Genomic DNA, 22,077 nt, shown 5'->3' with positions numbered 1-22,077 from the left:
TTTACTTTAAATTCCAGATACAGGAGAACCAGAACCACAACCGGAGGAAAGACAAACAATGTGTTAAACTAGTAGATTGTGTTGTACTACGTTGTAAAATAAAATAAAGTATGATTGTGTAGAAAAATATTCATTTGACGTCATGCTATGAATAAATAAATTGTAGTAACGCTTCAGCTATTATGTTTCTTTTTTATTATAATTGTATTGTAACTATATTATATTATACGTTCAGTAATTGAGGCCCACGTATATTATCATAGCGGTCAATTTTGGTTCGATAATTGGATCGTAAAAAGTACTTAATGTCGAAAACTATAAAATATTTGTTTATTGTGTTTTATAAATAACTAGCGATGTTTACATAATTACATTTTTTTATGTATTTATAATTAATTAAATTCTTAGGATTATCATATCTTCTCTTTTATATTTGGATTAAAAAGATTGATTACTGTAAGTGGGTGGATGACTAGGCCAAGTATATCGACGTGGCAGCGATCTATTGGCTGGATCCTCAGTCGTGACAAATAGCAAGTTGTAGTGGAGCCGAGCTGTTAAAACCCGCTACGAACAAGACCACCATCACTCAACGGCATAATAGGCGTCCAGATTCCGCCGCAGATTAGTCAATTTTCCTCCCCAATTTGCGAATCTCAGCTCCTATTCGTTTCCCCGGATGATCACTTGTTGGTAGTTTTCTTATCTATTCCTCGTTTGTTTTTTCAGTTGTTTACATGCTTGATTATTTACTCCAGAGTTTCGAACACTTGTAGCGATTATCTGTATGTGTACTTGGCGCCTAATCTATTTGTTTCATGGTGATGTTTGAAATTGTTTTGTATACAATACAATGTTCTGATGCGATTCTTTTTTTTTTTTTTTTTTTTGCATTTCGTCTTGTATATTCACGTGTCCACTCCAATGTTGGATTTAACTTCCTGCTACGTTATCGGAAATTAGTTTTTAGGTCGACAAATAATGCAATTCTGAGGATAATTGTTCAAATTTTAGTCAGAAGTAATGCGGGTTTGAGAATTTTTCAGTCTCGTGATTGCAAAATTAGATAACTGGAGCTTGACTATTTGTTATTATTTTTTTCAGGGCAATTTGATTGTTTTGAAGGTTTGACAGTAAAAACTAAACTGGTGGGATAAAAGAGAAAAGCAGCATAATATCATCCGTTCTTCACACATACTGGCATAGTTTATTTTTATTATCTTCGCTGCTCGAGTAACAAACTTCAAAATACAGCGATCAGGTTCAGGGGGTGACTTGCCCCAAGGTGGCGAGTTCAACCCTTACCCTGTAGCTCGGAGGGCGAACTCCTTCCAAGCTATTGCAATGGATGAGGATGTGGAGGGTGGAAACTTGGTGTCTTATCAGGACAGGCCAAGGACATTCCCTAATATGCGAGGCAAGCCTTACATGCCGTTGGTAAGGGGATTTATTTCCTTTTGACTTGTCAAAGTAGCATCTTGTCTCCTTGCCTGTGTCATCTTGTTGCTCATTCTCTTATTTTTGCACCCAGTATTTACTCTAATGAGCTCAATTTCAAGTGATTATTGACAATAACATCCAATGGGTTGTTAAGAACTCATCATCGGAGGATAAAGTTTTGTATTGCGTGATAGTTTTTGAATCATGTCTGTCCAAATAAGAAAAATATTGTGCTGCCAAAGTAAAATAAGACGGTACGTCAAAAACTTGTTTTGTCAGGTTTGTTAAAATTTACAACACTACAATTTGTAAATTTACCTGTTATCCATCACATAAATCCATGTTTTCAATTTCCCTCTATGGGCTGTCTTTATCGTATTTTCTGTTTTTGGGTGCAAGGAGATAAATGTGCTTCTGATCCCACAAATTGCTTCCTTGTGTATATATGTTCAGAAGTGACCGACACCGGATAAACTTGTCTATTCATCACCTTCAATTCGAATTTGGATAATCTTCAGGATCTTTTTCTAGACATCAATTGTGTGGAACTAAGTACTAAGAAAAAGTAGCAATACAAATTTAACGTGGAATCTTATATTCCATTTGAGAATTGTTGCTTTCTCCTGTGGATGTCGTATATTAAATTAAATCAAGCGAGCTGCTATATTTTTCCTATTCATTGTTTGTTCCATTATCTTTAAAGATCTTGAAACATTGTGCTTTCTGTTTTCACTTTAACATATTACTGTTATTGCTTTCTGCAGATCTTTCGTATTATCATGAGAATAAATGTTCGTGTACTTTTTATGCTTCTGCTCTTGGGACTTGGGACTATCTTTTATATTGGTGCAAGTACCTCCCCGATTATTGTATTTGTGTTTTCAGTTTGCATAGTCAGTTTTGTCTTGTCAACGTATCTGACTAAGTGGGTGCTCAGTAAGGACGAGGGGCCTCCTGAAATGGTCCAGGTTCTTTACCATCTTTACCATTTTCAATTTACTCTTCCTTCACACTGAAACATGTTTTTATTATTCTTAGTAACTCTTTTCGGTGTTTTGAGTTTCTTGTTTTTCATGGTAGATATCAGACGCTATACGTGATGGTGCTGAAGGTTTTTTTAGGACACAATATGGAACTATCTCTAAGATGGCTATTTTACTAGGATTAGTGATCCTCAGCATATACCTGTTTCGCAGTACAACTCCTCAACAAGAATCTTCTGGTTTGGGGAGGTAACTTTGGATTTCTGTTTTCCATATGGTATTTACCTTATGTCTCTTCAAACAGCAAGTTAGCAGCATATCATAGACAAGGTTTTTTTAATAAACAAATTTTTAAAAATAAAAATTTCAAAATTAATGTTTATGGTGGAGTTTTGCGGAAATTTGCAGCGTCCGCAATGGACAGAGGATGCTGGTAGCAGATGCTGCAAAAGCATCCGCTGCCAGCTTTTTTGTATTTATTATTATTTTTATTTTTTTTCTCTTTTAGAACTTTGACACATCTTTTATTTAAAACAATGGGACTTGAGACAACAAACCAAAAGTGATCTTTCAATAATTTGAAAGAATATTTTGGTTTATAAAAAATTACACCATTTTAAGATGGTGTATCTTTAAAATATTTTCGTTTATCGAATCTGAGAGTTGAAGCCTTCGATATTATTAATATTATTATTAATCATATTACTATTAAAAATAAATAAAAAAATAAGTAGACCTACAAACATACTTTCTTTTATTTTTTCGAAACTAAACCAACGCATAGTTCAATAAATAATGGAAGTTGGAGTTCTAATTCATTAATTTTAAAAAATAAAAAATAAGTGTATCGACACACATAAACACCTTTTATATTTTTTGAAAACTAACTCAATGTATATTTAAATAAATAAAATATTAAAAAAAATGCACAAATTCAAGAATTTTAAGTGAAAATTCAAGAATTTTCATATTCCGACAATCATTATCAATCATATTACTAGTAAAAAAATAATAATAATAAGTGGACATACCTTTCTTTATTTTTCGAAAAATAAACCAACACAATTTTTTTTCATTTTTTTTTCATTATTATTATATTATTGTTTTTCTTTTAGAACTTGGGCACAATTCTTATGTAAAAAAAATGGGACTCAAGGCTACATACCAAAAATGAGAGTTGAAGCTAAAGTTCAATAATTGAAAGATAGATCACCTTAAAGTGGTGTAATTTTTGATAAACCAAAATTTCATTCATTTATTTAAATATGTGTTTGTTAATTTTTAAAAATAAAAATAAGTGGATCAAGATACATACACACATTCCTTTATTTTTTAAAACTAAATAACTTTTATTTAAATAAATAAAAGATTTTGTTAAAAAAATTTAAAAGTACGAATTTGTTTGAAAGATAAAATACCTAATACTATACAAACAAAGAAATTTTTGGAAAAAAAATTGGTTGACTGGTTCATCATTTTAAGGTGATCTGTTATTGAAAGCTTCAACTCTCATTTTTGGCTTGTTGTCTCAAGTCCCATTTTTTTAGACAGAGATGTGTCGAATTTTTAAAAGAAAAAAATTAAATAAAAAAGCTGCCGCTGCCCATTTTGGTCCCCCGATAGTGGAGTTTTGCAGTATTTTTGCAAAACTCCACCAATATACATTAATTTTGAAGTTTTTTTTTTAAAAAAAATTATTTATATAAAAATCACATGGACAGAGAAGTTTCTGAAAATGCATTGACTATGATTTCATTTATATAAAAACTACATGGACAGAGAAGTTTCTGAGAATGCATGAACTATGATTTCAGGTCAACAACTGCATTTGTTACCGTTGTGTCTTTTCTTCTTGGAGCTCTGTGTTCTGGTATTGCTGGCTACGTAGGAATGTGGGTCTCTGTGCGTGCAAATGTTCGAGTTGCTAGTGCAGCTAGACGATCTGCTAGAGAGGCATTGCAGGTTTTTTATTCTTTATGTATTCCTGTATTTCACCATTTGCAACTAGAAAAAATGTTATGAGTTATCATCACTCTTGTGCAGATTGCTGTTCGTGCTGGTGGTTTTTCGGCTTTGGTGGTTGTTGGTATGGCTGTATTTGGTATTGCTATACTTTATGCGACATTTTATGTTTGGTTGGGTGTGGACTCGCCTGGAACAATGAAGGTTACCGACTGTAAGTTCCTTTCTCTCATCTTCCCGACACTCTTGTCAACTTTGAAATGCTGTTGTTTTTAATCTTGTGGCAACCAATGTAAGCTATCCATACTCTGACCCTTCATTTCTTTCCTAGTGCCACTTCTACTTGTCGGATACGGTTTTGGAGCTTCATTTGTTGCACTTTTTGCTCAGCTGGGTGGTGGGATTTTTACAAAAGCAGCTGATGTTGGAGCGGACCTTGTTGGGAAAGTTGAGCAGGGTATTCCTGAAGACGACCCACGCAATCCTGCTGTAATTGCTGATTTGGTGAGTTTGTCTCGCTATATTTGATTGTTTACATCTAGTTACGTTTTGGGTCGTATTAGTTATAGGAGATCGACAAACTTATATACACGATTTTTCTTTTTCACAATTTTTACAAGTCTATGATTGAGGTACTAGATCTTATATAGTGGGAGCTTGGGAAAGCATTGATTTGGTTCTTATAGTCGCTCACATAATTTATTATGTTAAAGGTTGGAGACAATGTTGGTGATTGTGCTGCTCGTGGTGCCGATCTGTTTGAGAGTATTTCTGCAGAAATAATCAGTGCAATGATTCTTGGTGGAGCAATGGCACAACGTTGTAAAATTGAAGGTATGCACTTGTCTTTTAGCATACCTGCAAAGTTAACTTTATTTTCACATTTTTTAGCATGCGCTCATGGGGGATGGGCTGCATTTGCATGGTTTATATGAGAGATAACTGCATACACCAAATATTTTGAGGTTGATTAGTACATTTGAGCTGATTAGGGTTAACAGAATTTTGTTCTTTATCCACTGTATTAGGAAGGATAATTTCCTGGAGGATGGGAAATAATGTAAACCCTATTCTTTTTGGAAACATATTGTCAGGTTCAAGGTCATTTTCAGAATCCGATATATTGAAGTTTGAACATAGGGCAGAAATGAAATGGCGAGTGACTTAAGTTACTTCTAGCGTCTGTATCTTAACTGCATGGATTCATTTTGTCTATATTTGTGCTTATAATTGAGTTTGTTTATCCTATTTGTGATATCTGACGTTTGGAGGCACTAACATCATTAGGGACTTTGAAATTTCTCTCTGTTTTGTAATCAGTAATCTGCTTGGAAACATTTTTATAGTCTATAATAATTGTTCTCTATTAGCATTGTTCAATGTGGATTTAGCATGGCAATCTATGGTAAAATTTGAGTTGCCATTGGCTTGATATCGTGGCATATTCCTGCATCATAGTCACAAATAAGGGCAGTCTGTCTTCTATTCATAAAAAATATTGTTTATGGCCTCTCCAGTTCCGTATGCCAGTCGTGGTGAATACGCGAGGGATGGACATTCTTGATTCTGCTTATCTGCTGTTATCAGTTGTCTTAAAATCGTATAACAGCATCATTCTTCTTGCATTAGTGAGGTTGAGAATGCTGTCTGATTTATATGGTTGGTGGGAACTCATAAGGAATCATCTCTTTTGTAGAATTAACCTGAGTGGAGGTTGTGTTTCTGTTAGGATCTGTTGCGTGTGATAAAGTGTTTAGAAGAGGGTTGAATAAACACTTGACAATTTGCACAACTTTTCGATAGATGAATCAGTTTAGTGATAAACTGAATTGAGGAATCTTGTTGTCAAATGTCAATCAGTTAACTTAATAAAAGTGCGGAAACAACTGAAAGACAGATAGAATAAAAACTGATAATAAGCAAAACAAGATTTGTGGATGTTCGGAGATTTCAAACACTCCTACGTCATCCCTTCTGTCACAAGGATATGATATTTACTAAAAGATTTTGATCTATACAGTAATTTGTACAAACCCACTTCAGTTTGGACTTAACAATGCAAAAACTGAAACTCTTAGTATCACTGCAATTTGTATCAATACTCAACTGATGTAATTTCTAAGCACAACTGATCTTACAAGATCGAATAAAACAACAATGAATGTTTGTGCTTAAAGCTCAAAGTATAGCCTGAAAGCTATGGATATGTATGATAAGTGTGAGCTTTTGTAAAACTCAGCTTTTTGAAAGAATATGCGTAGAATGGATATAGCCTGAAACGCTTGATAACCGGATGACTCAGTTAACTTCGTATGTGTTGTGTTATTCTTTCGTATCTTTCTCAGCCGATCTTCTCGGCTCTTTATAGGCTTTGATTCCAATGGTAGCAATGAATGCATTTGAATCTTTATATCTGTTGTATATCCATGTCAACATTCTTCTGACAGTCGTGCACTGTATCTTTTCTGAAATGCGGCATTCCCACTTCTTCTGTACAAACTGTCGGTTGTCGGCTACGTCCTTAACTGATGACATGTGAAGCTGATAAAATCAGTTGACTTCTTTAGCCGATATGATTAACTGATCAGGTCTCAACTGATTGTAGTGTAACTGATCAGTCTCAACTGATCGTTCAGTTGACAACACAGTTCAGTTAGTTTCGCTCAGTTCAGTTGGCTAGAATTATATACGCATTAATCTTCAGTTTAGGCAACTATCAGTTCATGAATTTCAGTTCAGTTGCCTTCAGTTTTCTTGATCAGTTGTTCAATCTTTTCACACTTAATTTGTCAAACTCCGAAATTTCGTTTCCAACAGTTTCTCTCCAGAGTCTTTTGCTCTTGAAAGAAATCACGGTCCCGGTTTTTCACCCCTTGATCACATGTTTTCTAGGTTTTTGTTTATTTAATTTTTGGATCCCCTTGGTCAGAACACATGTTTCACTAGTTATTTAATTTTTGGCTCTGTTAATCTAATGCTGTTACAGTTTTGGCTTGCTATGTATTTTCTACTGCTTTTATCTTTAGGGCTATTCAATGCTGTGGTCTGGATACATGGTAAAGAGATGATTTTACATGACAATTGTTATATCATTGCCAAACAAAATCTAAGTGGCTGCTGTATTATCAATCACATGCAGATCCATCGGGATTCATTTTGTTTCCTCTCGTTATTCACTCATTTGACCTGGTGATATCATCAGTGGGAATCTTTTCCATTCGGAATACACGTGACTCTGGAGTCATTGGTGCTATAGAGGATCCAATGGCAGTTCTTCAGAAAGGATATTCTGTGACAATAATCCTAGCTGTAATCGTTTTTGGCCTGGTAATATTTTTACAGATTCTTGGAGTATCCTTCTTAGGATTCTTCTATATGTGATTTTATTTCTCTCTCCCTCTTCTTCACTCGTTCCTTCTCCCCTTTGTGTGTGCATGCATGCATGCATGTGTTTTTAATTCCTGGTGCTTCTCTTACTTGCTTAATTTGATGATGGTGGTATGCATTGGCAGTGCACACGCTGGATGCTATATACTGAGCAAGCACCTTCTGCTTGGTTGAACTTTGTCTTGTGTGGTTTGGTTGGGATTATGATGGCTTATATTTTTGTATGGATCTCCAAATATTACACCGACTACAAGTATGAACCTGTACGTAATTTAGCACTCGCTAGCTCCACAGGACATGGAACAAATATAATTGCTGGAGTTAGTTTGGGTTTGGAGTCAACAGCTCTTCCTGTCCTCGTGATAAGCATATCAATTATTTTAGCATTTTGGCTGGGTCAGACTTCAGGACTGGTTGACGAATCTGGAAACCCAACTGGTGGGTTATTTGGAACTGCTGTTGCGACAATGGGAATGCTCAGTACAGCAGCTTATGTTCTTACCATGGATATGTTTGGTCCAATAGCTGATAATGCTGGAGGGATTGTTGAAATGAGTCAGCAGGTACAAAGGAATATCTTATAATGTTTACCTGTGAATGTGAGGTTTGTCTTTTAATTAGGCTATAATAACACTCTTTGTACGAGACTTTTATGGTTTTCATAATGATCTTTATATGAGACTTTATGGAACATTTGACTCTTACAGCCTGAAAGTGTCCGGGAGATTACTGATGTTCTCGATGCGGTTGGGAATACTACAAAAGCTACCACCAAGGGTTTTGCCATTGGATCTGCCGCACTAGCATCTTTTCTTTTATTTAGCGCTTATATGGATGAAATATCTGCCTTTTCACAATTACCCTTTAATCAGGTAGATGCTCTCAATCCTTCAACTTGTAGCCTTGTATTTTTCGTGACTTCTGTTGCCTGAAATTGAATATTTATTTACTTGTATTGTATGATCATTTTTGCATTTATAGATCTTTTCTTCTCTTGGGACGCATTTACAGGTTGACATTGCCATTCCTGAAGTTTTTATTGGTGGATTGTTGGGCTCTATGCTTATATTTCTCTTTAGTGGTTGGGCCTGTTCTGCAGTTGGTCGAAGTGCACAAGAGGTTGTCAATGAAGTAAGAAGACAGTTTATTGAGAGACCTGGCATCATGGTTTGTATCCTGCATACTTTCTTTTGGACTTCTTAATTTCTCATTCTTTGTCTTAATCATAATAACAAATTATCTACCATCTCTCTTTCAGGATTACAAGGAAAAACCAGATTATGGTCGATGTGTATCAATCGTTGCAGCTGCCTCTTTGAAGGAGATGATAAAGCCTGGAGCTTTGGCAATCATATCTCCTATAGTTGTTGGTTTGTCTCTACATCTCTTTTCCAAGCCTTTGTTACTTTTAATTGGTTTTGCAACCAATGCATCATGAGTAATAAGATACGACTATAATGTTGAGAAAACACGACATAATTTTGCATTGTGCATCCACAGGAGGTTTACCTTGGCATTTTAGAAGCGATGTGATGCCTTTAAGTGGACTAGTATTTTCAAGCTGATCCCAATTGATTTCAAGTGTAATACAATTTATCCATAGAGGATTATGCTGCCTAGTGAGAGAAAAATTTGAAAATGCTTCCTCCCTTCCCCAACGTTCAAACAACCGGTTCCTTCCTTCTTCCAACCAGCGTCTCCATCTACTGAGTCTTGTCCGTCACACTTTTTCCCAGTCACCGGCGATGGCCGTCGGCCGCCGGCGACGCTTATTCTCATATTTTTTCTGTCCTTTCTGACCAAAATGTCTTGCCCTCACATGACGTAAGTAGGCTGCCATAATCCGACGCAGTAATCCGCTGACTTTCGCCTTACTCCGCCGTCCATCACCAACCATTTCCGACCATTGTCCAACTGCGTCTACCATTCATTCCGTCACCCATCATTTACTTTTACGACGATTATTCTTCGTCCATCGTCGAACATCTTCAAGCGATTTGTGGCTGTTTATTGTATCAACCCAACATATATACTACTCAATCCTTTCAGCGTACATACTTTTCCTCAGTTATTGGTCCGAACATTGTCAACCACTTTGAATATTGAAGCCTTCACCACCATCAGAGATGTTACCAAGGAAGACTAGCAATTACCACTTTGCTGAAGCAGTAGAGGAGGTTAGAATAGAGCAAAAATTATTTCTAATCTCACTGGGCAGAAGGGGAGAATTCATTAATATCACAGAGAGAACGCGGAATGCGAGTTATATGCTGGATATTGATCGTGACAGTGCTTATGGGATGAGGAAAATTATGGGGGATTACATTACATATCCTAAATCACAAAATACCTTTAACAGATTCAGAAGGGGGGAAGCAGTTGTTTCGGTGCAAAAGTTTGTTAACAGCCGAGGAAGCTACATTGAGGTGTCAAAATTTGAGCGATCCAGTAAGAAGCAGCGAATTATTATTCCAAGCGGAAGATATGAGGAGGTCTGGAAATGTTTGGTGTACTATATTGAAAGAATTTTGAACAACAGTAAGTTCAAAGGAACATTGAAGATCAACCAACCAACAACATCGACAATCCTTGTTTGGTGGAAAGATTCATTCAAAACCTACTGAATCAGGGAACATTGATGCCCACAGAGAATTCTGCCAGTGCTTGACCAAAGAGTGGAACAAAGCTTTGGTAGTCACGAAGGAATGTGTTAATATTTCATGGGAGATGGTAAAGTCAGCCATTGGTAAAGCGGTTGCCAAGAAGATAGAGATATTCCCTTTCAATCCAAATAAAGCAATGTGGTGGCCGAATAGTGGAGAGGATTTCGAGTTTTATCTGAAAATCAAGAGATGCTTTTTCGAGAAGAGGATTTGCTTGACTTTTGAAAGTTGGAGGAGTGACGTCAACACTGATGAAGAAGTTTATGAATGCTGCAATAGTTGGATCAGGGTTGTTGGACTACCATGGGATATGTGGACAACAGCTGTGCTCAAAAGTGTGGGGGATAGTTGTGGGGGATTGGTGGATATTAGTCAAGATACATTTATGCTCAAGGATTTGGCAGCTGCAAAGATTAAAGTGGTGGGGCTAGAAGGGGGTTTCATTAATAGCTCCTTGACAATTCAGACACTTAGTGGACCTTTGACCGTGCGCATTTATGTTGATTCAATCAACAAATCTGCGTATGAAATCTACGAAAAAAGATCATACGCTCAGGTAGTAGTTGATGGGGCTAGATAGATAGCGGGTTGGGGCAGAGTGAAAAGACCTATTGAGGAAACCGCTGAAAATTTCAAACAAGCAGTAGATGCGAGGGAGGTGATGGTAACAACAGCATACAAACAGAATACAAGTGTTGGTGAAGATACACAACAAAAATTTACTGGAATAGAAAAGGTATTAGAAGGACAGGTCCATTTCAAACACAAAGCATGGGAATACAGCAATACTAAGATTGTTCAAGGGATAGAAGTCTTTGTTGGCAAAAAATAGGATGGTGATCCGACCTCAAGCAGGGACGGGGGTAAGGGTTCTAAAGTGTTGGGATCAGAACCAGCGAGAAGGAGCAAACATCTCAAAATTCTCAAAAGGGTGAGTCCGAAAGGAGTACATGGTTTCAACAAAGGAATAGTTCAATCTCTGAGCAACAAATGGAGTGAGCATACATGGCGCTGCGATCATCAACATGACATTAGTGAACAAGAAAAGGATTATCAGATTGTTTATACTAGAAGGAAATCAGGGAAAAAGCTTGCTTGGTTTAATGCACAGGATGAAACAACAACAAAGATAAAGAGACAGTGGCTGGATGATGAATTATTGCATAAGGAACAGGATACCACATGGGATGACAGGGATTTCACGAAGGATCAATGCCACGGTTCTGAAGAAGATAGTGATTTCAGCGATGCCGGGACTCATATAACCATTACATCAGACACGACGACACACACCAGCTTGGGTTTGGAGGACATAGGGGATCTCTTCGCATCACCCTCGGCTAAGGTACACCACACCACTACTGCTTCCCATATTCATTCTTCCAATCATTCATCTCATTCTTCCAAACGATCTTTCAAAAACAACTCTGGGGAGGGGAGAATTACCGAGGTTGAGGGAGATTTACTGGTTGGTGATAAGTTGGGTATGTTAGGAATCAATAACCACGAGGGTGAGAGGGATAGTAGGGGGTTGATGATATTGGCAGACAAAGATGGAGATTATGGTTGTTTGAAGATGATGGGAGTTAAAAGAGTAGAGATCGGGGATGAGTTGAAGAGAAAAGGACTGCGTAATTTGGGAGAAGAGGTGGTTCCATGAAGATTTTGTCTTGGAATATAAGAGGAGTGGGGTCGGCAACGAGGAGAGGATTCATTAGAGATATGTTACGAAAGGAGAAACCCGACTTAGTTATTCTGCAAGAAACAAAAAAGAAAGTGATTGATAGAAAATTTATATCCAGCGTGTGGAAATCAAGGTTTATTGATTGGGTTCATTTACCTTCAATTGGATCATCGGGGGGGATTTTGGTTATGTGGGATCCGAGAGTGGTATCCATCACGTATAATATGATTGGTGAATTCACAGTTTCGTTCTGCATCGATAAAAATAATGATTTGGATATTTGGTGGTTTACGGCAGTTTATGGACCATGCACAGCATCATTGCGGAATAGATTTTGGGATGAGTTGGCGGGCTTGAGAGTTTTGTGTGGGGATAGGTGGTGTTTGGGAGGGGATTTCAATGTTGTAAGATTTTTGAATGAGAAAATTAACAGCCACTCACAAACAACAAGTATGGCTTGTTTTGATATGTTGATTCAGGAATTAGAATTGTGTGACCCACCATTGATGAATGCGAAATTTACATGGTCAAACTTGAGGGCAAATCCTATATGTAGCAGGTTAGATAGGTTTTTGTTTTTGGGAGGATGGGTGGAATTATTTCCACATCATAAGCAAATTGTTTTCCCTCGCATTACTTCGGATCATTTCCCAATTGTATTGGAAACAGAGAAAATTAAATGGGGGCCCTGTCCATTCAGATTTGAGAACATGTGGTTGCAAAATAAGGCTTTCAAGGATAAATTTTCTATGTGGTGGAATAGCACACAAGTTCCAAGGATGGGAGGGTTATAAGTTTATGAGAAAACTTAAGTACATTAAAGAAGCGATCAAATTATGGAATGAGGAGGAATTTGGGAGGAGTGACATGAGGGAGGCAGAAATGATAAACAGAATTGGGAGATTGGATGAAAAGGAGAGTGAGGGGAGGGAGAATGCGGAAGGGGGTGGCTGAAAAAATTAAGTTAAAATGGGAATTGGAAGAATTGGTGTGCCGGCGAAATAGAATGCTATATCAAAAAGCAAAGATTAAATGGTTAAAACAAGGAGATCGCAACACCAAGTTCTTCCATTTATTGTTGAACCACCGAAAAACAAAGGCAATGATTACTAAGTTGGAAATGGATGACGGAGGGGTCATAGAGGATGATGGTCAAATAATTCAATTCATTGTTGATTATTTTCAGCAACTGTATAGCAAGACAGATGTGGAAAGATTTGGGATTGAAGGAGTGGAATGGACACCTATCGACGATGATATGAGGGTAGAGCTTGAACAACCTTTCTGTGAAGATGAGATCAAGAAGGCGGTGTTTGCTTGTGATAGGTGTAAAGCACCGGGGCCCGATGGTTATACTATGGCGGTCTACCAGGATTGTTGGGATGTAGTTAAAGGGGATTTGACGAAGGTATTCACAGAATTTCATGAAGGAGGCATCATTAATGGGTTGACCAATGAATCGTATATATGTTTGATACCTAAGAAACATGACTCGTTAAAGGTAAAAGATTTCAGGCCAATTAGCCTCACTACGAACTTATACAAGATAATTGCAAAAGTTTTGGCTACAAGGATGAAAAATGTGTTGTCACATACATTGTCTGAATCTCAAAATGCATTTATTGAGGGCAAGCAAATTTTGGATTGTTGTTTGATTGCAAATGAGTTGGTGGAAGAAGGGAGGAAGAAAAATAAAAAAAGATGGGTTTTGAAAATTGATTTTGAAAAAGCATATGACAATGTTGAATGGGATTTTTTGGATTTCGTCTTAAAGAAGAAGGGGTTCGGGGAAAGGTGGAGACGATGGATAAGAGGATACGTGTCTAATGTATCGTTTTCAATCATGATTAATGGGAGACCAAGGGGGAAATTTAAAGCATTTAAGGGACTTAGACAGGGAGATCCTTTATCACCTTTTTTGTTCAACATGGTTGTGGATGTTTTGGGTAGATTAGTTGACAAAGCAAAAGAAGAGAAATTCATCATAGGATACGAAGTGGGCAGAGAAAAGGTGGAAGTATCTCATATACAATTTGCGGATGATACATTGTTTTTTGTTAAGAGGGAGGATCACTTGGGATTTTTGGTGAGAATTTTGAAAGAGTTTTGTGATATGTCAGGATTGAGGATCAACTGGGATAAGAGTGCTTTGCTGGGATTAAATCAAGATGAAGTAGAAGAGGGAGATTTGGCGAGGGGAATTGGTTGCCGCAGGGAACAATGGCCAATAAAATATTTGGGACTCTCTCTCGGTGGTAACCCATTACAAGCGTCTTTTTGGGAACCTATCGTCATTAAGATAAAAAAAAGATTGGCATCATGGAAAAAGGCGTTCTTGTCTAAGGGCGGAAGACTAACATTGATTGCCGCGGTGTTGACTGCCTTGCCTATATATTTTTTGTCTCTTTTCAAGGTACCAAAAGGAATAGCGGGGGCGATGGAAAAAGTAATGAGAGATTTTTTGTGGGATGGGAATGAGGGCGAATCACATTGTCATATGGTTAGATGGGAAAAAGTTTGTAGACCGAAGGAGAAAGGGGGATTAGGCATTGGGAATATTTGTTTACGAAATATAGCTTTAATGGGAAAATGGTGGTGGAGGTTTAATGTTGAAAATGAGTCGTTGTGGAAAAGAATAATAAGGAGCAAGTATGGGATACAAGAAAATGGATGGGATGCGGGGTTGGCTAAGAATGTGACTTTTAGATGTCCGTGGAAGTTCATTTCAAAATCATACCCGACTTATCACCGACTAGGTGAGATTAGTGGTTCGAGGGGGGACAAAAATCAGATTTTGGGAGGATAATTGGTTGGGAGATTCATCTTTCCGGGAGTTGTTCCCATCTTTGTTTCGTGTCTCCTTGGCTCATAATTTGCCTATTTCTTATTTTGCTCACTTTGATTTTTCCACAAATGCTTTTTCTTGGGACCTTCATTTCCGTCGATCACTACGAGAGGAGGAGGTCACGCAGCTATCTTCACTATTAGGCATTCTAGATGGGGTGAGATTAGAGGAAGGAGTTGAAGATTTTCAGCAGTGGCAGGGGGATCCATCCGGGAGGTTCTCGGTCAAATCTTTTTTCCAATCTTTTTTCGTGCAACATAATGGCGCTCATGATTTCAAATTTTTCAATATCATTTGGAAAGTGCCTATTCCTTCAAAGATTCAGATATTTTCATGGACGGCAATCCTTGCTAAATTACCGACAGCTGAGATGATGCAAAAGAGATATCCTAATTGTTCTCTTTGTCCAAATTGGTGTGTGTTGTGTCGTCAGGAGGTGGAAACACAAGATCATTTGTTCATTCATTGCAAATTCACTCATGCATTGTGGGCCAAGGCTTTGGTGGAATTGAGACTGATTTGGGTGGTGCCGAGGACAACTAATGATTTGTTTAATACGGATCTTGGCTATATGCTCGGTAAGAAAGGTAAGATTTTTTGGAGAATGGTAATCCACGGAGTTACATGGGAAATTTGGTTGCAGAGGAATAGAAGAATTTTCCAAGAGTTAGAAGAAACAACGGAAGATATCTGGGGGAAAGTCAAGTTCACGTTAGCCGATTGGATTGGAGCGGATAAAAACTTTTATGGAGTCTCTACATTTGACATTTTAAGGGATTGGTCCTATGTGTATTGTTAAAATTAGATGGTTTTATTTGGGTGCAGTGGATCGCTAGTCCACTTCTTGTAATGTTAAAAGAACTATATTAATAAAATTATGTTTCTCATCAAAAAAAAAAATTTATCCATAGAGCATAAAACTTGCAGTGTTTCCAATTTTCATGATATTTCCTAACGCCACACTTATTTCGAAGGTTAAGATTATTGAATGACTAATGAATGAGTGATAAATAAATGTAATATACGGTGATAAAATAGTATTATGTTTGATAAAATTTATGTGGAGGAGATAAATTAAGGATCATTCCATATTATGTCTAATATACTATTTTTGTTGAATGGTTAGTGTAAACCACGGGACATACAAGTTTTTTGGGATGAACTGGCAGGATTGAGTTATATGTGGAGCTTTTGAATGCAAAGTTTATTTGGTCTAATACGAGGGCATCTCCTATTTGTTGTAGACTCGATAGATTTTTGTTTTCAGGAGGGTGACTGGATTTTTTCCCTTATTATCGACAAACAATAGCATCTAGGATTACATCAGATCACTTTCGTTTGATTCCGGTCACTTCAAAAGGAACTTGGGGCCCGACTCCTTTCAAATTTGATAATGCGTGGTTGGAGCATAAGAACTTCAAGAAAGAATTTGCAAGTTGGTGGAACAACAAAGACTTTCAGGGTTGGGAATGACCGAATGATATAAATTCACGAGGAAGCTTAATGTTATAAAGACTTACCTCAAGAAATGTAATGAAGAGGTAGAATTTAGAAGTGAGATGTGCGGAGATGGAAAAAAGGATCCGCGAGGTGGATGAGAAGGAGAGTGAGGGCCAGGATCAATCACTTTGTCGAATGAGAGGAGAAGCTAGATGCGCCTTAGAAGATTTAATTTGCAAGAAGAACCAATTGATCAGTCAAAAGGCTAAGGTTATCTTGGGGATTGCAATACAAATTTCTTTATTCGTTACTCAATACACGAAGGAGCAGAACTATCAGCAACAAATTGGAAAGGGCTGATGGATCGATTATTTCAGACGGAGAACATATCGAACTTCATTTTATGGAGTTTTTCAAAAATATGTACAGTAAACACGATGGTGGATGGTGGGGAATAGATGGAGTGGAATGGAGTTCCATTGACAGAGCTTCTATGAGAGAACATATTGAACTTCATTGTATAGAGTTTTTAAAAAGTTTGTACAGTAAACACGATGGTGGATGGTGGGGAATAGATGGAGTCTTCTATGACAGAATTGGGGGAACCTTTTTCATACGAAGAGATTAAGAGAGCAGTCTTTGATAGTGATGAAACAAAATCACCGGGTCGGGATGGATTTACGCTGTCAGTTTATCAGCAGTGTTTGGATACAATCAAAGGGGATCTGTTGAAGGTGTTTAATGAATTTTTTGAAGGGCGAATTATCAATGGAATAACAAAAGAGACCTATATTTGTTTGATACCAAAAAAACAAGAATCGGTTCAAATTAATGATTTTCGGCCCATCAGTCTGGTAACTAGTCTTTACAAGATCATTGCTAAAGTTTTATCATCAAGTTAAAAAAAGTATTATCTCTCACAATTGCAGATCTCAGAATGCTTTTATTGAGGGATGACAAATTCTAGATTGTTATCGAATTGCACATGAGTTGGTGAAGGAATATAGGTCGAAGAAAAGGAGTGGATGGGTCTTTGAAGTCGATTTTGAGAAAGCTTATGATAATGTTGATCGGGGTTTCATGGATTTTGTGTTGCATCAAGAAAGGTTTTTGGGGAGCGATGGAGGAAATAGATTAAGAGATGGCTATCTAGTGTATCTTTTTTATTCTCATTAATTGTGGGCCTAGGTGTAAATTCAAAGGTGAAAAAGGACTTAGACAGGGTGATCCATTGTCACCCTTCCTCTTTAATTTGGTGGTGGATGTGTTGCGCAGATTGGTTGACAAGGCAAGGCGATGGATCTTTGTAGGGGATGGGAAGTAGGCAGAGAGGTGGAAATTTCTCATATTCAATTTGCCGATGATACGTTGTTTTTGAAGAATGAGAGTCATATGAGGTTTATGACTGAAATTCTATATTCATTTTGTTAGATGTCGGGTTAAATATCAATTTGAAAAAAAAATGCTTTGTTGGGGATCAATTGCGAAGGTGGGAATCCTTTTAAGGTGTTTGGCAACTCGAGAATACGCCAAATCTGCAAGAGCAGCTTTCCTCCCCGAGGGTCACGGTTTTGTCAATCCATAATCATCTCATTTCTTTTTTTATACAATTCAATTCTTCATCTAATTATTCTTCTCTTTCTTTGAATTTTTATTTTCAGCGGGATCTTAAAGAGGATGAGTAATTAAATTAGGTTATCTGATCGAGTCTTTAGATAGGTCGGATTGTTTGAGGGTGTAGAAGGCAGGAGGGAGTGGGTTTTAGGATCCTTCATGTTAGTGAAATCTTTCTTTGACTCTTTCTTTTCTTATTATCCTGCCTTTTCTCTTTAGCATACAATTTGGAAAGCATCTATCCAAGGTGCAAGTATTCTCATTGATTGCGGTGCTCGGAAATTATTATTGTCTGAGATTTTGCCCTTCATGTTCTCTTTGTCCAAATTGGTGTGTTCTATGTCGGCAAGAGGCAGAGACTCAGGACCATTTGACCATATATTGTCCTTTCTCACATTGTCTTTGGTTTAAAGCTTTGGCGCGGTTCGGCTTGATTTGAATATCTCCTAGAACAACTTGGCATTTATTCAAGCCGGATCTTGGACGGGATCTGGGGAGAAGGGTGGACAATTTTTTTTGGAATTCGGTGGTTCACTGTTTGGGCTAGTCTGTAAGAGGATCTTTGAAGATCATGAAGATTCAATTGCAGAGTGTCGGGACAAGATTAAATTATGGGTTTCAAGTTGGAGTTCGAGGATTGCAGAGTTTAAATATAGGAGTTGGGGTCTAGTTTTGTGATAATCTATTTTGAATTTGAATTAGCTTTGTCTTTTGTGACCATTGATTCACTTTTGTAACTAATTCTATTAATCAATATAATATCATTTCTTATAAAAAAATAAAATAATGGTTGATACAATGGGTTTGATAAAAAAAACGAACCAAACAAGTGTTTTACCCCAAAACCATCCTACAATCCCACCTTATCCGGATACCAAACACAGCCTAGTCTCCAGAGTAGCATTGTATTGATATGATTCTGCTTCCTAAATCCTACATTAATTTTTATGAATGGTTTCAGGTGCTCATAATAAATTAGCTGACATAATGTGGAATGAGAATCTTACAACGTATTAAATTAGTTGGTATAACGTGAAATGAGAATCTTATGGAACTTCTATATTTCAAGTGAATTTCCATCTAGTCAAGTGTCTGCTTTATACATCTGAATTACCAACCAGACCCAAGTCGGATCTTGATAGCAAATCATTGACATTGTATGCAAGTCTTTAATTCTCATTTTTCATGCTTTCCAGCATTCCATAGGCCTTCCTTCTGCTACTTGTGTGATTGTGGTCGTTAAGTAGGGTCTGCCTGTTTTACCCATAAAAATGAATTAATGAAAAACGTCTCGTTTTTCTAGGTTTGGTATTCAGGGTATTGGGACATTATACCGGTCATCCTCTGTTGGGTGCCAAAGTTGTGGCAGCCATGTTGATGTTTGCTACCGTTTCTGGTATCCTCATGGCTCTTTTCCTCAACACTGCGGGTGGTGCCTGGGATAATGCAAAGAAATACATAGAAACAGGTGCTCTCGGAGGCAAAGGCAGTGATTGCCACAAAGCAGCAGTTACTGGTGATACGTAAGTGTTAACCGTTCAAATAACTTGGTAGACAAATTTTTTATATTATTCTCAATCAAATCTCAGTGGTAAACACTAAAAGGGGCAATCACTTGAAAAAAAACCCTAAATTTGTCAATCCAAAAGACAGAGAGCTGCTCTTGACGTAATTCTTAGTTGGTTTGATACCATTTCTCATTATTCAATATTCTCCCTTCTACAAGTACTGGTCCATGTGTTGTTTTTTTTTTTTTTGGTACCAATCATCACCTCTGTTAATTTAAGATAAAGTGACAATCTCCTTCCAATATTTTACAGCGTCGGAGACCCATTCAAAGACACTGCTGGTCCATCAATTCACGTTCTTATCAAGATGCTTGCAACCATAACTCTTGTAATGGCTCCAGTATTTCTGTGAGCGTAACTTCGACACATGGTATACATAAACGCGAACATTTTCTAATGCCTCACAGTATTTTGAGTTTTTGACGTCGTTTTGTTCGCCCGGTATCATTTTTCTAGTTTAATCTGAATTCCTTCACCTGGATATTTAAGTGTTTCTTGCGAACGTTTATTTTATTTTGGTTATTATATGATATACCATCTCCATTTGGTTACACATTATTCATGACCTCACCCAGTTTCCGGGTTTCCGTGTGTTTGTATATATGCAAGCACGTAACAGTTGTTTCCCATAAAAGTTACCAATAAATGTGTAATACGCTTGTGTGTATATTATATCAAGCGTATTACACATTTATTGGTAACTTTTATATATAAATATGTGATAGTTGCTTGATAAAGATTTGAATGTACATTAGCATAACAAGTTCCTAAAGGCTTGTACTTGAAATTTTGGACTAGTCCTGAAAATTGGTAACATGCTGATTATTTACTGGTATAAATTCGTTAGCTATACTGATGCCAATCAATGCTTTTGAAATTGTGTCATAAAATTTTTTCATATAATAATATTATATATGAAAGGACAGTGGAAACAAGTACATGATTTCAATCAAAACTTTTATATACTAGTCAACGTCCCCCACTTCGTCTTATCCAAACATAAGATCTTTATCACATATAATTAACCTTTTCCTATTTGATTTTTATATATTTTGTCCTTCCACCACACTTTTTTAAGGCAAATATCGCAAATCTTCAACTTTATTTTATATGGTCTGTTGGTGGCACATAAAATATCAACTTATCGGCTTCATAATAATATCTACCAATAGTTATACCAAACTACCCTACAACATTTATTATCAGCGTCTAATCAAGAATTTTAAACGGGCAAAGAATCTAGAGAACAATCTATTAAATCTGAGTATATAAAATTAGGTATATATTTGAGATGGTTGCCACAGTTTCAGTGATGAGTAGATTTTTTCTGAGACAGTTTCACGAATTTTATCTGTGAGATATGTCGATCTTATAGATATTCATAATAAAAAATAATATTCTTATCATAAAAAGTAATATTTTTTCATGGATGACTCAAATAAGAGATCTGTCTTACAAAATACGACTCGTGAGATCGTTACACACAAGTTTTGGTCTTCAGTGATATATACTAGAAAAACGCGACATAAATAGATATCATTAAAAATTTGTTGATTCGTGTTAAAATTAAGTTTTAAAAGTTAAAATAAACATAATAATCTATAATTTTATGACTCTCCTTCATCTATCCGTGGTTAGATGAAAAATTAAATACAAGATGTTATTTTAATATAATGATCCGAGTAGTATATTATATCTATAAAGCACAATTAATTTAATTTTAAGGGAACGAATTTCAAATCAAATAGTGTATTGATGTAAAGCTGAGCATTTTTGTCAAACTTCGAATGACATGACTTGAAAATCATTGAATTTTTTTGTCGGAATTCATGCACTTAAATTTATCAGTCATATCAAACACCCCATCCACCCGTTTTCCCTCGAAAAAGATTGCCACAAGAAAAGAATAAAGAATGTTCTCATGTTCGACTTTCGTTTATTGTATGTAGCTTTTTAAAAAAAAAATTTATTTCGGCTTTCGTTTATTGTATGTAGTTTTCGGGTAGATTTAGTTGTTTTTTTGTATTTTGTTTTGCTTGAAATAAATAAGTATCGGGTTCAGGATCAAGTCCCATCAATAGTGCGGATAGTTACATTATATCTTTAGGTACTGTTTGGTTCAAGTACTTGTAAGTACTAACATAAATAGTCATATCATACCACTTGTTTTGTACAAGTATTATTTATCTCGATCAATCAAATTATTAATTATTTATTTCACATCAATCAAATTCGTAATAATTTATCTCACATCAATCAAATCAATAATATAAAATTACGATATTATCCTTAATAAATAATATTATTAATATTCTATTAATATTTTCAACAATGACAAAATGGTAATATCATATTATCTCAATTTTAATCAATCAAATCAATTAAATCAAACAATATATTAACTATCATTTTTTATTTATTTTATTATTACAAAATATTACTTATCTCCATACTATATATCTCATACCATGAACCAAACGGTACCTTATAG

General features: G+C 36.4%; 1 protein-coding gene across 2 annotated transcripts; it reads left to right on the top strand.

The window, feature by feature from the left end:
• Positions 1–551: 551 nt before the first annotated feature.
• LOC142555044 (pyrophosphate-energized membrane proton pump 3-like) lies at positions 552–20,135 on the top strand. Of its 2 annotated transcripts, none has more exons than XM_075665687.1 (15): positions 552–693; positions 1,105–1,437; positions 2,205–2,408; positions 2,521–2,672; positions 4,238–4,385; positions 4,467–4,599; positions 4,717–4,889; positions 5,099–5,219; positions 7,525–7,712; positions 7,898–8,335; positions 8,480–8,644; positions 8,784–8,939; positions 9,031–9,142; positions 19,322–19,541; positions 19,839–20,135. In XM_075665687.1, exons 2-15 carry the CDS (start codon positions 1,345–1,347, stop codon positions 19,936–19,938), a joined length of 2,403 nt encoding a protein of 800 aa, XP_075521802.1. In that variant the 5' UTR covers positions 552–693; positions 1,105–1,344; the 3' UTR covers positions 19,939–20,135. The 2 variants fall into 2 exon arrangements, with proteins under 2 accessions (XP_075521802.1, XP_075521803.1); XM_075665688.1 differs by having other exon boundaries at positions 556–689.
• The last annotated feature ends 1,942 nt before the right edge of the window (positions 20,136–22,077 follow it).

The sequence above is a fragment of the Primulina tabacum genome, chromosome 9 (genome assembly GCF_025594145.1).
Source record: "Primulina tabacum isolate GXHZ01 chromosome 9, ASM2559414v2, whole genome shotgun sequence".
NCBI lineage: Eukaryota > Viridiplantae > Streptophyta > Magnoliopsida > Lamiales > Gesneriaceae > Primulina > Primulina tabacum.
This window is presented reverse-complemented; position numbering and strand designations above follow the sequence as displayed.

Coding starts and splice junctions, on each gene's coding strand:
- LOC142555044 (XM_075665687.1), top strand. CDS start 1,345: ATGGATGAGGATGTGGAGGGTGGAAACTTGGTGTCTTATCAGGACAGG. Junction 2,673..4,237: donor GAATCTTCTGGTTTGGGGAG/GTAACTTTGGAT, acceptor CTATGATTTCAG/GTCAACAACTGCATTTGTTA. Junction 19,542..19,838: donor GCAGCAGTTACTGGTGATAC/GTAAGTGTTAAC, acceptor AATATTTTACAG/CGTCGGAGACCCATTCAAAG.